We start from the raw sequence: 17,975 nt of genomic DNA on the forward strand, positions 1-17,975 counted from the left end.
GGTGGAATCTAAAATGACAGGGGTGGGGTGGGGGCTCAGGTTGAAATATCTCTAGCTTCCTGCCTGTGTGAGACAGAGATCCAGAGGAGGCTCTGACAGCGCCAACACAGCTGACTTCACAGGTGAGAACACAATATGGTGCAGGGAAGGACTCAACACTACTTCTGATGTCATGTTCATTGACTATGCAGGCTAAGGGCTCATTATAAAGTCAGAATTGCTTTCATTTTCTATGCATAATGAATTTGACCTGGTTAATTGGTGCTGGCACATCTTCAGAGAGACTGATCATAAGAGATTAAAACACTGAGCGCAGGTCAAAATGTTAAGAGGAGCACGGTGATGGGGAATGACACTGTAAACACAGGGAGATAACTTCAGAGTGGAAGGGTGGATGGTGAATATGCAGTCTATGTGCATGGACACTGTTACATAACAGGGAGATACTGTTCACACTTGGATGATATTTTTGAACAGGTTTTATTTTAATATAAAATGTGGCGAGCACAGGGAAAAGCACTGAAACAAGATGTACAGATATGTTGTTCCAATGTCTATCTGTGCTCTAAATTCTGATTCAACTGAACAGGCAGAAGTTAAACAGAGGGGTTGGTGACGAACAATAAATACTCTTTGTCACTTGTCACTTTTACATTCTGGGAGAGCTGTTTCTGAGCAGAATGCAGTTTTACAGGTTGTGTACAGAGATGTGGGGGTCATTAAACATGTCTCTGGTCTGAAGTCACTGGTGAGACCAGAGACGGAGACAGGAAGCAAATACAGTACATCACACTTCTGCACACACAGTGAGTACTGTGCTATTTGTGTTGATGTTTAAAAACAAACCTTTGAAATTTTTCATCAGGTTGAACATCTAAGAAAAATATTAGCATCATGTCAAAAGGTAAGTCACAATATTTCATCCTTTTATTAGATTCAATGTTATGTAAGCATTCCTGGTATCCAAGAATATCCTGACGCAGTGTGTGTTGTGGTGTAGATGTTGACAGAAGCCAGGTGTTTAAAACCACCAGGGTGCGGACTGCACTGAAGAATGATGGCAGCTGGATCCAAAAATCTAAAGAGGAAAAAGGGGAACAAGACGAAGCGCGGTACGCTCAGCAGTTATGGCGCAACTTCAAAAGCAGAGTGTTGATTTAAAGCAGTGACTGAAGCTGTCATGTCTTCCTCTGCGGTGTGGTGTAGCAAGGCATCACTCCCACTGTATCCGCAGAAAACACCATGACAGCTATGGGGTGCTCTTTAGTTTTGTCCATTTGGAGAAATGGTGGAAACATGCTGCACATTTACAACAACTTCTTCTGTCTTGCAGGACGGCCCCCGCTGTGGAGAGAAGACCCGCTCCAGTCAGGCAGAACTCATACGTCCTCTTCACAGCCAAGAAATTTGAGTGAGTACAAATGAGCAGATTTCAACATTAATTAAAAAAAGACAAATTAGCCATTGAGAAGTAAAAGGACACCAGGATTCTTATCATAATGTACAGTAAATGTATGAGATCTGATTATGTAATGTTTGGTAAACATGATTTTAACAGCTGTGTCTGAAGCAGGTGCTACTAGATTTGTCATTTCTGACTGACAGTCATTGTTTTACAGATTTACAAACAATTTAGCTGCAAAAAAAATGAAACCATATTTAAATATCAGAGCCCAGTTTGACATAATGAATAATGTTTATAACAATTCCGATATTGGCAGTTCTGAAACTGTCCTTTGACTCTGTTGTGTCAGTGAATAGAAATTAAAATGTTTCAGGCACAAATCATCATCTGTGATATTAACATATGCAAACATTAACTTAACTCTGCTGCATCATAAAGATCTACAGTCTGATGAAAGATTGTTCATCTTTATACAAACCTTAACCTTTCACCCCAAGGCACACAGAAACAACTGCCTTCCTTTCCTATGTTTCCTGTGAGCTTAACCATTGTAACCGTTATAAAAACATGAATCCCCTGTTTGAACGCTACAAATATTTTGCCAGCCTTACATTTTTAGTGATCATGAAAAGGCTGTACTAAATACTAATATCATCATTTTGCTGAGGATAAATAAAAAATCACAATCAATTTCTGCAAAATGGTATTCTGCAATTAAAAATGAATACAGCCATATTTAGTTATCTACTTTATGTTTAATTAGACTGTTAAGATGTTCTGAAACAGTCGCTGACTGTTCGCACAATAATTATGATTAATAATACATATAGTGTTGTTTCCTGCTTGGATATTGTTTTTAGTTGTACCTATTGCATTGATATTACATCATCTGACTTTAACGCTTACATGACACACACACACATGCACAAGCACAACCCCCTTTGGTAAATTATTAAGGGTAAGGACACATTTGTGCTGCAAAATATTTCAAAAAATCCTTTATTCTGGATTTTCTCCCTGAGGTGACACTGTGGGCTCCCTTCTACTGAGAGAGTAGAAAACATCACATATTTGAACAAACCTACGTATATAGACACTCCAGGGCACAACTTTCCTCAACAGTTCTGAGATATTTTAGACAATATATTCCATTTATAAGTCTCACCAAGCACATTTTGAATACGCCAGCAAAGGAATAAAAGATTCACATCTGAAGTGAATCAGTGTTTTCAAAGACATGTTATCATTTCTCTTCTCAGTGTCAGTGTAAGGAAAGAAAAATCATGTTCTGTCAGTGTGTTTCACAGCAGGCTCTCACACCACAAAGAAGCAATCACTTAGCAACACGTTTATAAGTGGATCTTTTTTTGCAAAAAATCCTCTGGATACTGGACCATAATAAATCTTGCCAGATTTTTCTTCTCTCATACTTCTCATGTTCAATGAATATAAACTACATGAGTGAGCAACTTGTCTGATCAGTAAAGAACAGAATTAGAAAACAGCTCAGAGCACACAACTTCATCAAGCATAACACTGTCTGTGTCTATACTGTCTGATGTTAGTTAGCTTATCAAGCTGGCTCACCACCATTTCAACCAGGAAAAAATTACAGAGCTGAAGTTCAATTTGTCACACAGCCGTAGTTTCCAACTATTTGACTTGTGATCTCCCAAAATGAAGCAATGTCTTCTTCTGAGCCCTCCTCACAGTCTCTGTTCGACTAGCTTGTGTAAGTCAGTGCGGTCTCTTGCTCAGTGTTTCTTAATCGGTCTTTGGGAGGAAATAAAGTGTGTTCCTCAGCTTTACAAGACAAATCAGCATTAGCCATTACATCACTTTCTTTAAGAAACTGAAACCTTCATTATTTTAACAAAGTTACACAATGATTACTTTGTGAGCACAGAAAGAACCCACACTGTCATAACTTGGTTCTGTCCATATTAATAAAACCTCTCTCCTATTATTACAGACACGTCTGATTTAGCAGTGACCCCCCCAGCTCACTCAGACTCACCTCCTCTGTTGAGACATGACATTTAGCTCACAAACATCTAGGGCTTATGGGAAATGTTGTTAAAAGCAGCTAAAAACATAAATATTGAATAAACGATATTCGATTATTCTTTTCAAATAACTACTGTACTCATCTAAACACATGAAACGAGCCACGACATGTTCCACAGCTGTATTTTCAGTCATTAGCACGCTCACAAACGTCACTGGGAGTATGAATGTGGTTCTCTTCTCTTGCTTTACCTCAGCTGTCCATACAGAGTTGTGACCAGCTCATAGTAAACGTGTTTTTTCTCCTTCTCAGACAGTTTTATTTGAAAGACTTTGAGGTGAAAGCATCCAACGATTACAGAGTACTCAGAAAAAAAGAAAGCATAATGTTGTACAGCAGAAACGTAGCCTATAATTTTTCTTTATTACTCCTTTAAAAATGTTTTGACTCCTGTAGTTTTATTTTGGGACACCCACAGGCTGGGAAACGCTGTTGTGCAGCATTCAAACATTATTACTCAATTACTAAATCTGAGCACAAATTTGACGGGTAATTAATATCAACACAGCCCTTTCTTCTTTGCGAGCTGACAGAGCACTCTGCAGGAAGGCTCTCTCCTCAGAGGTACTGATGGCTGACTGATAGTCTTGGGTAGTAATGAGCTACAAGGAGGGTCCAGCAGCTGTGAGGTCTCCTACGGTGTGCACCCCCTGTGCTGATGCGGACAATGTGGGTCCAGCTGCCGGGCTCATGCTGTGCGATGGCATTAAATGACCCTCGTTGATGATAAAGTGGTTCAGTGGGTAGATACCACATTTCCTAAAGCCTTCCTTGACAATCCTGATGCCCTCATCTTCCTTTGTCACCTGATATGTCCCTTTAAACACACCTGAGAACTCCTTCTTGCTTATTGCAAAGTGAGAATCAGTGGCACCACCGTCACCTATGAGCGCCGCGAAATGCTGCCTCAGGAGCACAAAGAGACCTGCGTCGAGTGGCTGCAGGAAGTTAGAGCAATGAGGCGGAAGGCACAGAAGGATGACGTCCTCCTTACGAGCTGCCTCCACCACCTCAAGGTTCACAGGCGACTTGTGGCCGTCAAAAATCAGCAGCAGTGGACGCACCTTCGGTGCATGCAAAAGGAAATGTTTGAGGAACCATTTCTTAAAGAGGTCAGAGTTGATACAACCCAAGTCTGACCATCCATAGAGGGCATTTGGTGGGCCTTGTGTCTTGTAACATACTCCCCCTGGATAGGCTTTTGAGTAGATAATAAATGGGGGAATGTCCTCTCCAGCTGCGCTAAAGCAAGCCAGGACGGAGATGTGGTCCCTTGAGCCTGGCGTTGGCTTGTAGCCCAGACTGGCAGGTTTGGGAAGAATCACCCTCTTCCTGCCCAGCTGAAAGCCTGTCTCATTGCAGTTGAAGATTTGGTGAGGCTTGTCTGTGAGTCCGTGAGTGTCCATGACACTGCTCAGTAAATGAAAAAACTGATCCAACGCTTCCTTCCTCACACATACTGTCCTCCCACGGACAACATTGTCTGCTGGCTGAATGGTAATATTCTTTTCTTGCCGTTTTCTAAAATTGAGCCACCAGGTCTGGCCCAATTTGGAAAATGCCACCCTCCGATGCTGCCGCTTATAAATGGATGAGGCAAAGGACACCAGCTGCTGCTTAGTAAGAGGGAATCCATGCTTGGACATGTATAAGGAGAACTCAACTAACAGTTCCTCGTCTGCAGATGTTATAAGCTGAGCTGGCCCGCTGCGACTCCCTGGTGTTACCCTTCCACTCACTCTGTCCCCCAGTGAAGATTTAGGGACTCCAAACTCCTTGGCAGCCTGTCTGACTGTGCACCTCCCTGACTTCACCTCGATCAGTGCACGTTCCATGGCCTCTTCTGTCCATTTCTTCTTCTTCTTCCTCCCAATTTTGTCAAGATGATTTCTCGATGGCATTTTTTCTAGGATGGCACAGGAGATGCAGTCATGAATGATGCATTAAACCAATACAACAACAACAAATACATCTTACTATGTATTATTTAAAATCACAAAACCAGATACAACCAGTGACACATTTTCCACATCACCTATTTAAACTAATGTAGCCAAAAATGAGCCACGCTCTGTCTGGCCTTCTGCCTGTTCTGCTTCCTTTTGATCAAAGTTTTGTTTACAAGATGGCTATCCTATCTGTTGTGGCTTATCTAGCGTTCATTTTCACTGCATAATGGATGGATGCACAAGGCCGAAGTTGGCATCTGATTTGCTAATTAAAGGGGAATATTTCTTAGCTGATTCTCTGTCGCAGCATCAGTTTAAGGCTTTAAGAACCTTTGATCCCCTTTCTGATAAACCTCTTATCAAATTATGAAGACAAAAAAGCTGTAGTGCTGTTTTTAGTCCATCCAAGACACACAAACGGCCATACATGGAACAGTTAGATCAGTTTCTCACCAATAAAACATTTATTTTATTTGAAAAGACAGAAACATTTCTTCATCCAGGCCACAAATACCTACATATAGCCTTGGTGTAATATACCTGCAACAATGCAGACTAGTCAAACCTGAATAGGAGTGTGTGAAGACTTTGATCCTGCTTAGATCTATTTAACTTTCACTTCTTTTATGGCAACAAGGAGATTTCACTGATAGACACTTTCCACATTAATCTTTCCCAGGTTTACTTTCCTTTTTGATGTAGCCTTGATCGTTGCCTGGATGCAGAAAAACAATGAACTTCTTCTTTTTACATAAAAAAATCATAAGTTTAAAATCTGAAACACGGTCTATAACCATCTATGCTCCTCCTTGACCCGCGGCGCTAATTCAGTCTCAGGTTCATGGTGGAGAAATGCGTTAATTTAGCTACTAAAAACGATACTGTCCGTGCATCGTCAGTCCTTAAGAAAAACACTCACTGACTTACTGGTCCTGAGGAGCCGTCGTACTAAGTTTTAGTGGAGGACAGAAAGCAACTCCTGTCCTTTACAGGCTGTTGTGACGCTGGAAATTAACGTTACAACAATGTGAAGCCTGGTGGTTTTTCAGACAAAATTACGCTTAAAAAACACAAACCATGTGGCAGTGTTTGTCCCGAAGTCGCCGCTACATGTCTGTCGGTTGCACAAAGTTAAAACTACGCGGTGGCACTTCACTTTGAGCATGTATTTTCCTGCCTAGCATTAAATGCTCCTTCCCAAGCCAGTAGACAGCGGAACAGAAGCGGAAGTTCAGTGGAGCTGTCTTCAAAATAAAAGTATGCAAGTTCCCGTTTCCAAAATAAGTGTTCGACTCTCTCAAGAGTTATATCGATATCATAAATGATGCATAATTGACTCTAGTCCAGGTTTGTGTGCCTCTCGTGTACAATCGTACTACATGAGTGGCAAAAACTAGGACAAAATTGTCTCATGAATGTAGCAGGATCATATTCCTTGATCAAGAAGTCCCAACCCCGAACATCGGGGTTTAAAACTGTACGCAGTATATGGTTTTAACATCGTTTATACACATTGTGTTGCCAGTTAAGGGTCTATTTGTCAGCTTTACTTCATCAAGCAAAGAAGCTTTTTTTAAAAAAAAAAAAAAAAAAAAAAACCCTCTCAGCTCTTATGCTGTTATCCTTTAGATATATGTGTAATTGGTTGGTACTCACACTCTTGTACAGTTCACAGTTTTTAAAATGTAGCTATTTTTTGGTGCAGGTCATAGATTATTCTTTCACATATATAAAAGTTTAGAAATGGTGTCATATTTTGAAATTGCAAGTGAAAGTGACAAGTTACCTGTTGTAATATTATAAATTTTGATAGCTTTGATAGAAATTTAAAACTAAATAATTCATAAATTGATGAAAGTTTTCATTGGTTGTGCAGGACTTACTGTAATTTTCTACTGTTTTGCAATTTGCTAAAAGGTTATAAATGCCCAGGTTTGTTTCTTATTCTTACCCTGTAGATTGGTGGATCCTCCACTGAGCTCTCCTCTCCAAGAGACACAGCTTTCTTCATCTGAAGGGTATGTTTGTGCTGCATTCTAATTAAAAATAAACTATGTAAACCATGAGCAGCTACACACCATTAAAAAATTGCAAATTCATTATTTTCTGTTCTTTGCTTTAGTGATTCAGCTAATCAGGCAAATGGTGATGTTATTCCTCTCCAAAAAAATGCTCAGCCCGAGGGGTCAACAGTGGCGGCCACAGATGATACAAAGTTAGTATATGAGAGCATCTCTCCACTGACTGTAAATGCTGGTATGGAATTTAAAGATGCTGAGTGTTGGGGTTTCTTATCCATGTCTTTTCACCACATAGTTGGTAATAAGTGACCTCCTCTGTTACAGGCCCCAAGCACCCACAGAAGAACTTATCCAAAATGGTGAAGCGCAACTGCAAAAAATTGTTGCCAACACAGCTGCGGAAAACAAGGAAGAATATGCTGATACACCGGTTGACCAGTCAAATGTAGAACCAAGTAAGAGGGCTGCTGAAGTCTCTGCAGACGTTCATGTGGCAGAACACATCCAACATGGTGAGGCACAAACAGTGTATCAAGCAGTGTCTCCTGTGGAGCCAGCTGAGCAACCAGTTGCCAACACAACAGCAGAAAACAAAGGAGAATATACTGATACAGTAGCTGAGCAGTCAAACGTCGAACACAGTGAAGTCAGGGTCTCTGCAGTTGTTGAAGTGAAACCTCAAGAGGAACCTTCAGTCGAAACAGATCTAGAAAATGCAGCACATTTGGAGGATGTAGGAGTAGAGTCAGCTGAACCACCTGCAGAGAAGAGTTGCAACAAAGGTCCTCCAGAACATTCAGCAGAAGAAATAGTTAAAGCTGAAGCTGTGGTGGAGCCATTGCCTGAAGCGAGTGATGTGGTTCGTGCAACACTAGTTGTTCTCAAAAACAGTCAGGAAGCAGACCCTGACTTATTGGTAGAATCGGCATCCGAATCACCCATTTACTGTGCTACAGAAGCTGCTACAGAGGGGAGTTGTGAGAGATGTCCTCCAGAAAAAAGTACAGCAGAAATTGTTGAAGTTGTAGCTGAGGTTGTGGTGGAGGCATCGCCCGAGACCCCTGCTGTATCTAAAGCAACACCAAGAGACGAGGCTGCCCTGCAAAGCACCGGGGAACCAATCCTTGATTTTGTATCTGAATCTCCTATTCACTCTGCTGCTGAAACTGCAGACAAGTCTGTGGAGCCTAAAGTCGAGTCTGCAGCTCCAACAGAACCAGCTTTAAAGGCCAGAGCTGGAGAGGTAGTTGAGGGTGAAGTCCAGCCTGTTAATAACGTTGTTGTCGAGCGAAGTGCTGAGCCAGCACCTGAGAATTCAGCAGATCGTGTGATGGAGTTGAGCATCGAGGATGCTCTTGAACCTGCAGATAAAGTATGTGACGGAGCCATTGAACTGACCGATGCATTAGATGTGCCGCCATCCACGGCTGAAGCTGTTCCTGAACCTGTGGAAGATCCAAAACAAACCCATTCAGAGGATTCAAAAGTGAACCACTCCGATGACACCAACATGTGAGTAAGCTCTCTTATTAAACCAAACATCACATCCACTGCTTTTGATAATAATATTCACATGTTTTCACTTCTGCAATGAAATGCATCTTATTGTTTGCTGATGATTTATTTTTGTAGCACTGAAATGTTTCAAAAACCCAGGGAGGAGCTACCATCCACGCACACTCTGAAACAGACCAGGTGACATCTCACTTTAAAGACAACAACTTCAAATTTCAAACCTTATTTTAGTCATGCAAAGTGGGCAGCAGTGCAACACAGTTTTAAGGCACAGACCCAAAGTTCATACACAAAGATGAAATTGGGTGATAATCTTTTTTCTCACATTCTTTCTACCTCAGTGATGGCAAAGCTGTTTGTTCGTTCTGTGACCAAGTAATTGATGGAAACATCAAGATCACACTCAGTGAACCTGTGGTGATCTGCCACCCGGACTGTCTAAAGGTTTGTCCTGTCTATTAGAAAAGATACTGTTCATACCGCACATAAATACTGATTGACACACTCTTGTCATTGCACAATGTTAATGTTGAGCATGTTTTGCAGTGTGGTGTGTGTGCTAAAATCCTGGGAGATCTGCTGACCCCAATGTTCCTGCATGACCAAGTGATCCACTGTGGTGGCTGCTTTGCAAAAGCTCTCAAGGCCTGAAGCCTAACTGGGACAAACATGTTGTCAGATGACTCAAAGCATACTGTGATTAATGTGTTGTACAGAACCTCACCACTGTTGCCTTAACTTTGTTTTCTATCTTTTGACCCAATTTTCCTGCCGAACATTTTTTAGGACATAAGAAATCTGCAAAAACAGTTTGGCTCCAGCATATTATTTATTACTATAACTGCCAAAGATGCTTGAATGAAATACTTTGCAGTCAACATAAGTGGTTTTATTGCAACAAACTGTGTAAGGTTAAAATAAAATCCCAGCTCAATGGTTCAAGTTTAAATGGTTTAATCAGGCTTAATTTCAAATGAGCACAAACAACTCTAAGTAGCACGGCTACACATCAAACACTTGGAGGAAAGTTATTGAAGCATCAACACCTCAGTAACATAAAATCAACTTATTTTAAGCAATAACTGAAAAATCTCCAGGAAAGGGATACAAATAGTTCTCCCCCTCTCGACAAAGTGGTATTTGAACAAAGCAAAATGAATTATGAGTAATTGTAAGTGAAAGCAAACAGGGAGATGGGAGGACACATTTAACTCTTGCAGAGAACTTTGGTACATTCAGCTTCACTTGTTTTAGTTCATGCAATGTTGATACACAAGATGGTGATAATGAGGCAGCAGCAAAATCATATTCAGAACCAATGTATGCATCAGTAAACACTGAATGGTGTACACGCAGTTATGATTTGCGAGGCAAGCTGTCATTACTCTTAATTATTCATGAAACGTCACAATCTAACAACAGCATCGGCACCAATGAAGCCTCAAAAAAAGGATAAAATGAGAGATGCAACCTGCGAGGGAAAAATGAACAACAAAGCTAAGAGAGTCATCTGAGAGGAGGATTTGAGGAGAAGACCAGAGCTTGCTGCTAGGGTGAATCATCTTCATCTCTCTGTCTGTTGTTCATACAAAACAGTGATGAGAAACACATGCCTGTTATTGGACAAGTCTAAAGAAATACTAGCAGGTGATCCAGGTTTGGAAGTTGCTGTTTCCAAGAGGATGAATGGAAATCTAGTGCTGACTGTCCATCTCTTAGCCAGAAGCTGGGGCTGACTGGGATGGAGATGTTGTTCTTAGCGAATGCCTTTCCTTCCCAGAAACCGCAAGACTGCATAGTTGTAGGTGGTGGGGACCAGATACAGAAACTGCAAAGAAGACATTGATATGGATGAAGACAGAACAGAACAAAAAAGCTTTTCACTTATGTGCTGGGATAACATTAAAAAAATAATAATTTTAAAAGGTCAGTTCATCCATAATATAAAAAACATACTGGTCTAGCCATGCAGTTAGTTTCGGTTTGGAGTTGTCCAGGCTTCGAGGTATCAGTTTCTAATATTTCTGCTGCTACTACAGTGAGATTCCAGATAATCCACATTCTTTGTTTTGACCTATTTCTTCAGTAAAAAGTAGTTGTGTTAAACTGTTCAGAGCAAGGCCTGTGGATCAGAAAAAGTGGCAGGGACACTGTTTTTGGAGAGAGATGTTGAGTAGTCAAAGCTACTCAAAACACCATAAACTAAAATTCAATCATCTCCATTTTCTTTGGCTGACAGCCAAAATCACAGGGGCAGATATCATGAAATATGACCAAATGAAACCAAAACTCTCTGAATTAAATACCACAAATTATAACTTTGTTAATATTTGGGGTGAACTGACTGTTAAAATGTGGTTTAATTACTGGTATTTATTATAAGGAGCTTAGTTACATAAAAACCTGACCAGAAAGCAATTGCTCACCAGTGCTAAAAGAGTGACTCCAGCACCAGCAAATGCAGCTATGTACAAGTCATAGGTGACGTAGAACTGTAAGAAATAAAAAAACACAGGTCACTTTATTTTTTATTCAGAGAATTGAACCAATCCCTTGTATGTTCGCATCATTCCTTTGCACAAAATACTCACACACCTATCCACAAATCATTTAGAATTGATTGTTTGTTGATTCTGCACACTGATTTTAACGCAAGAATGCTGACATCAAATACTGAATATTGGATATTGGATTCTTCTACTCACCTCACTGGTTTTACAAATAGATGCCAAGGTCATTCCACAAGCCTTGCCTGGCATTGCATTCCAAGGAAGAAGACCTTAAATGAAGACATGACGTAAGTGATTTATCTCTTACTCTTGCTGAATGATGGTGAGTTATGACATATTTAGGTTCCTGTTTGCACACAACACATCAGGGAAACAGCAGTAACAAAACACAGGCCTAGTTATCTTAATTATTTCATAACTAATTCAACGACCAGTTTTGTATCCACTCCCCAATGATTAATTCATTGCTTTCAAGGACACATTAACATTCTCATCAGGTGGACATGCGGTCAGTCATTATAAGAACAACGCACCATACTGCCTGGCGTCCATGCAAATCCAGCCATGCTGATTAATGCTGGGGGTTGTTTCAGCCAGGATGTTAATGTTGTGGCAGGTCTGCTCCATGTTGAACAAGAAGAAGACTGGGATCGCAGTGAAGGCAAACACTGCCAGCCAGATGAAGGCCAAGATATACGTCACTATGATAAACTGTTGAGAAAATAAGTGAGCACATAAGGTCGGAGAAATGTGGTGTTGAAGCTCATGTCTCTGTGTGATAAATGTCCTGTCACTGAATCGGCTATCAACCATAATTCACGGTTCTGTGTAGAAATTGTAGAAACAAAGAGCATTTCACGGAGATTAGGAGCTAAAACAAACCAGAATCCAGCATTTTACCAATGACCTGACGTCATATTACCCCTCCCTCTTCACCCCCGTCCCCCTCTCTGCTCCCCCGTTCCCGCTCTTACCGTCAGGCTGAGGCAGCGGCCGCATTGGGTGCTCCTGAATTCACCAAAGGTCTGCTTGACGGCGCTTGTGGTGTAGAAGCCCTCAGCCAGCAGCAGTATGCCGTAAAGGAAGAAAAACGATGCCAGGCCATAGATCACATACTGGAAATATTTGATACTGGGATAGTAACAGGGAGAAATCAGTCAAACAGCAAAAATGAAGCAATTCCCGAGAGGTCAGTAATCATCATTTGACAGAATTTAATGCACCATCACTCACAAGGAGGCCATGACCTCATAGTCCTGAACGTTGCGGGCGAAGTAAGTCGCGACAAGGACTTCGGTCTGGGTCAACGCCTCGTGCCCGCAGCCACAAAATAACGCCATGCCAGCATAGCACAGCAAGGTGGCCACCAGGGATGGGTAGGGCACTGCCCCAATGCACCGGATACAGCAATCATAACAACCTGAGGGGGCATAATATATCAGCACACAGGCGGCACACACCGCACATATAACCACACAGCACATCTACGCCACGGTGGGGAACCCTTTCACCCTGTCGGGGAGTTATGAAAGAGGCCTCGCTCTGTCTGCAAATCCATGAGCATACACCAAACCCCACCAACAGGCAAGAAAGCAACAGAAAAAAAATTAGACAGCAGGGATAAAGAAGAGTTCAAGCAGCGATTCCCAATAAAGCGTCCAAACAAAAGCAGTCACCACTGACTTCACGACAATCTCACACACTTCTTCCAGGGTAAGCTGTGCTGTTGAAGCAGGTAGCAAATATCCAGAGTGTTAATAAATGCATTGGCAGAAATGGGATAGAGGAAAGCACCTAAGGCTTTGCAAAGCCAAGGCTGCCTGACCGGAAACATTTGCTGCTTCTGATCGTGTACTCCACAACAAGAAAGATCCCAGTGCCAACCAGTGATGTACAGTGCTGCCTACAAGGTATTGCCACTGTAAAATAAGCCTCTCTGCGCTGATTTCATCCGTATGTGCAAGCTCCTCTGCTCGTACCAGCACCTTACAGCTAAACCCCTACTAACTCTGGTCCAGCCCTCTTTCTCCAGAGGTTACAGGCGTCACCAGGCGAGTGAGAGATGGTGGTGAAACACTGGCTTCAGGGCCCTGAAGAAAGAGCTTCTCTTTGTGGCTGCAAATACAATATCCTTTGTCTTTGCAACGATCAGGGGGGAACAAAGGGCAGCGATGTCAAACAAACAAAGACCATAGTGCCACAATACACATACACACACACAGTAGTATGTGCTGGCAGGGGGGTCACCAGGATCGTCTCAACACCACTGGCAATGTCACTACTCAGGCCATCCTCCATCCACAGCTGGCTGAGACTGGTACCATGGCACTGAGTGTCAATGCTGGGGCGGGGGCTGAGTTCAAGTGTTCAAAGAGTGGGTGGAAGCATAATGAAGGAGAGGGGCAATTTGAATATCTTCACAACAACAACAACCCCACTCAAAATTATGATTACGCATTGTGAAATCCTTAAGTGCCTTAGGTGACTGTCTCAATGTGATAAATCATTTCTGACAGTCTCACAAATTATAGGATGAGTTAGTTGGAAGGAACAGAGGCTGAGAGTTAAACAAACTGCCACTACAATATAAATAGTAACAGCAGGAAGATTGCTAGAGTCCCAAAAATGATAGTGCCTGCAGACGCCCACGCTTCAGCTGTGCCCTGCTGCAACAGTGGTACAGTAACAGAGTGATGTAGGCCATCATAACCTCTATCTGAAGCCAGTGCAAAGGGTATAAGTGCATTTGACAGTAGATGCCAGATAATCAATCAAGAGAGCAAAGCTGTTAAAAATTAGTTAAATTTTAAAGTTAGTGCACAAGTTGTGTGTAAGTGAGAAAACATTGTTATCACAAGTTGTTTGGGTCCACAGTCCTCATGGAAAGTTGCTAATTTATGCCAGTAACACATGTGGGAGTTTCTGACCTCTTTCACATGAGTGACCTGGCGTGACCTTGGCATGATGAGAGTCTCTGGCTATCTCTGTCAGCCACTGTGATTTCAGTCTAGTTTATGATTAAAAGGGGTCAGGGGATATAATAATCTGAAATTACCTCCTTCTTTTGAAATCCTTGTTGTATGTTAAACTATGTTATTTATTAAGAACAAGGGCAAAACAGTGAATCAATGATGGTCAATAATCCAGTCAATCCAAATTAAATGATCAATAATCCACATGTGGATATCAAAATACTTTTAATAAATGAAAACACAGGATTAATTTGCAGCAAATCCTGCCCACAGTGCATGAGGGCAACATGATGTCTAGGACACAAAGGACATATTAAAAGCAACATTAGTAAGTTATTGAAATTCACATTTTCAAATCACATTAATAATAGATGATAAGAGTTATTAAAAATTCTATGCACTCACCCATGTCCAGAAAGAAGTGCGGGGTTATTGGAGTTTTGCTGGGTGGCTTTGTGACTGTGATATGAGGATATGAGAAGTTATTCCCCGCCACTCCTATATGAATCTGACTCGCGCTTTTGTCTCATCAACAATAGATAGACCACATCTCCCGGAGTCACATCTTAAAGTCACAAAGTCCCATTTCAGCTGCCAGTCATTATTTATGGAGCAATGGGTTCAGGACTGGGGACAGAGAGTGGCTCATAAATTCTAACATCAACTTTTTTTCTTGGTATTTGGTGCTATTTAATGTAGTTGTAGCTGCTAATACTTTTGATTACCTTCAGATATTTGGGTAATTTAAGTTAGAGCTTTGCATGCACAAATGCATACAGTATACCAGAAAATACATTCATTAAATGTATACACTTCCATGCAAATCTTAAATAATTTTAACCCAATTTTTAAGGACAAAAAATATTCTGTTTTCTTTAACTTAATTTACACAATGCAAATCAGCTCTCACAAATATCCAGTGATTTTCACGTTTTCACCACAGAGTTCTTAAATCGTTGTGCACATTCACTTGGGTTGCAGGGTGTTTTATTAACATTCAACAGTTCATATGTTTATCATCAACATGCACGTGTTGTTTATCTGCACACACACGCTGCATGTCAGCGCGACACAATAAACATCTCTGAGGGTCCTTGGAGCAGCATCTTCAGAAACACACAGATAAGAGGTATGCACAGACAAAGAGTGAAATAAATCGGAGCACCACTGACTGACATTGATGAAGTTGACTAACAAGGGTGACATTGACGGTCGGGTCCAGCTGCTGCCCTCCTTCCCTCCCTCCCTCAAGTTTGACCCAGTTGATGTCAAAGCTGGGTTCAGCACAAAGGAGCCAGTGTGGAGCGGGAGAAAACACCACTTTTTTTTATTTTTGGAGAAGCCCTCATCCTATTTTTGCTTGCCATTTTAAACCCATGACAAACAACTGCACATAAAAGGGCATTAATCATAACATCGTTATATTATATTGCATTATTTTAGATTTAAATTAAACACTTACAATATTTGCAACAACTAGACTACTCTATAAGTTACCATCACAAACCCTGAGTTTATTTTGGGAGCAAGAGAGAGACACTGCCATTTTACCAGCTGGGCTATATTTTATCATTCATGTGATAATCATCAGGTCCCTTCAAACACGAGGACATTTGAGGGACTGATCTATTGCTGAACATAAATTCCCTCCTATTGAGATGGTGGGTTAAAAAAATATTGTGGATTTGTAAATTGTTTGGTGTGAGTTTTCAGTCTGCCTGAGATACACCGAGCAATAACAGATCGAGTCATTAGTATGTAGAAAGGATTAATGACACCGGCTTTGTTAAGCTGAAAGTGAAGAGTGCAGGGGAATGATGCCTATGAAATCTCTGAGAAAATAATGAGAGAGAGACAGAGAGAGACAGAGAAAGAGAGAGCAGGAGGGCGAGAGAGAGCAGCAGAGAGAGAGCGAGAGATGAGAGGCATTAATTAACCTTTGTACTGTATGTGAATGTGTATAATGGCTGTCAGCTTTACTTGTGAGATGTGAATAAGCAATAATGTTGACAATCAAAGGACAGGATGAGGTGGGAGGACAAGTTTTAGAGGCTCGCTTGCTTGGGTGACATGAAAAGAGAATTTATAAATAAACTATATTCCACAAAAAAAGATGCAGATGGTGGTCAGGGATGTGAGCAGCTCGGATGATGAATTATTGGGTAACACTTAATAAGACTGCACAACAATCATTAGATAATGCATGAACTGATTTTGAATGAACACATTATTCTACAAGCTTTCAGCTAAGTTGCAAATGCTGTCAGGGTGCATACATCAAAGTATATTTTGCATAATCAATAGAAAATAGTACCTATACAACGGTCAGCAGCATGGACAGCAGTGGCAACATTGTGAGTGTACATATATCAAGGCACTGTATGTGACTGTGTTTGCAGTATGTGCATGTGATATGGCACAGTGCTCTATCTGTGAGTCATTTTGTTAACTGTTTGCTGTGTGGCCGATACACTCGCCAATATTTACGCACTAAACGTGGTAATATGCATGTGTTGATACAAGGGAGGAGGAAGCCCTGCAAAAATATTTGCACCATCTCCTATCTCTGTTATGATAATGTGTGTTATGTTATCTTGTGGCGAAAGAACAAACAGCCATCAAACAAACAATCAGGCACTTGGAGGACAAAAACATCTCAGGCTCAGTCGGAAATGAATTCAATGTCAATGACCTCCCATGGTGAATGCCTAAATTATTTGTTTTACCGCATGATTAAGTAAGTGCCGAGCTCTTCTCCAACTGGGTGTTTATTTGCTTGCATGTGTTGATTGTCTTTCATGATAATCTCAGACTCTGTTGGCTGTGTATTTGAAACCTGGAAATCTGTAACCAGTCATGGGTTTCAGCATTTTTAAAGATAAAACCTAAAACTGCATGAGGAGCAGAGCAATAGCAGATAGACGAACATTAAGGAAAGATGGATGGAAGAGGGAAGTGGTGATGAGCACATGTGATGGAGAAACATGAGGAAACATGCTATAACCATGCTATAAAAAGTATATAGCAAGGATACTCAAATAGACTACAATAGTTTACACAGCACTACATATGCAAAACTGAATCGTTAATTTCAAACATTACCTAATTTACATTTTTGTAGCGTACTTCTCACCCACACACCCACACAAACACACGCACACCCACACGCACACACACACACACACACACACACACACAGGGGTGCTATATTTTGCACTACCAATATTTTGGACATTTTTACCACGTTTGAGCAGTATTTGAGTAAGATTTCAATCCACTGTTGCTATGATTCCACAGTAATTTCTTATGTATGCGAGTTACAAGGCATTTTAAAGTAATTACAGTAAAAATACATTTTCATAATAAGCAATGTACCATGAGAAATATGTATAAAATAGCTCGATAATAGTAATAATAATACTGCTTTTGTCTTTTCCCAGATCTCATCTCTGTCCACCACGAGTTGTAATGTCACTTTGTTCCACGAGATCAAAATAGAACCTGGAAATCTGTAACCAGTCATGGGTTTCAGCAT

The 17,975-nt window shown here is 41.0% G+C and overlaps 3 protein-coding genes across 8 annotated transcripts; 1 reads left to right on the top strand and 2 right to left on the bottom strand.

Annotated features, from left to right (window-relative positions):
- The first annotated feature begins 24 nt into the window (after positions 1-24).
- On the top strand, positions 25-9,907 carry LOC139607681 (fibrous sheath CABYR-binding protein). Its single transcript, XM_071460767.1, has 10 exons — positions 25-122; positions 866-904; positions 1,001-1,112; positions 1,334-1,411; positions 7,381-7,440; positions 7,545-7,637; positions 7,768-8,955; positions 9,076-9,138; positions 9,300-9,402; positions 9,505-9,907. Exons 2-10 carry the CDS (start codon positions 895-897, stop codon positions 9,607-9,609), a joined length of 1,812 nt encoding a protein of 603 aa, XP_071316868.1. The 5' UTR covers positions 25-122; positions 866-894; the 3' UTR covers positions 9,610-9,907.
- Positions 3,579-6,647, bottom strand: LOC139607682 (uncharacterized). 4 transcript variants are annotated; one of them, XM_071460769.1, is made up of 2 exons: positions 6,499-6,647; positions 3,579-5,379 (listed from the first exon to the last, which is right to left on the bottom strand). In XM_071460769.1, exon 2 carries the CDS (start codon positions 5,372-5,374, stop codon positions 4,076-4,078), a length of 1,299 nt encoding a protein of 432 aa, XP_071316870.1. In that variant the 5' UTR covers positions 5,375-5,379; positions 6,499-6,647; the 3' UTR covers positions 3,579-4,075. The 4 variants fall into 4 exon arrangements, with proteins under 4 accessions (XP_071316870.1, XP_071316871.1, XP_071316873.1 ...); XM_071460770.1 differs by having other exon boundaries at positions 6,342-6,647; XM_071460772.1 differs by having other exon boundaries at positions 3,707-5,379; positions 6,350-6,620.
- plp1b (proteolipid protein 1b) lies at positions 9,896-15,016 on the bottom strand. Of its 3 annotated transcripts, none has more exons than XM_071460774.1 (7): positions 14,846-15,016; positions 12,702-12,888; positions 12,443-12,599; positions 12,002-12,179; positions 11,664-11,737; positions 11,385-11,450; positions 9,896-10,786 (listed from the first exon to the last, which is right to left on the bottom strand). In XM_071460774.1, the coding sequence occupies exons 1-7, from the start codon at positions 14,847-14,849 to the stop codon at positions 10,715-10,717; spliced, it is 738 nt and encodes a 245-aa protein (XP_071316875.1). In that variant the 5' UTR covers positions 14,850-15,016; the 3' UTR covers positions 9,896-10,714. The 3 variants fall into 3 exon arrangements, with proteins under 3 accessions (XP_071316875.1, XP_071316874.1, XP_071316876.1); XM_071460773.1 differs by lacking the exon at positions 14,846-15,016 and adding an exon at positions 13,263-13,479; XM_071460775.1 differs by lacking the exon at positions 14,846-15,016 and adding an exon at positions 13,294-13,436.
- Between the last annotated feature and the right edge of the window lie 2,959 nt (positions 15,017-17,975).

This window comes from Trachinotus anak, unplaced genomic scaffold (assembly GCF_046630095.1).
Source record: "Trachinotus anak isolate AG129_WGS33_773 ecotype Australia unplaced genomic scaffold, CSIRO_AGI_Tana_v1 ptg000024l, whole genome shotgun sequence".
Classification (NCBI taxonomy): domain Eukaryota; kingdom Metazoa; phylum Chordata; class Actinopteri; order Carangiformes; family Carangidae; genus Trachinotus; species Trachinotus anak.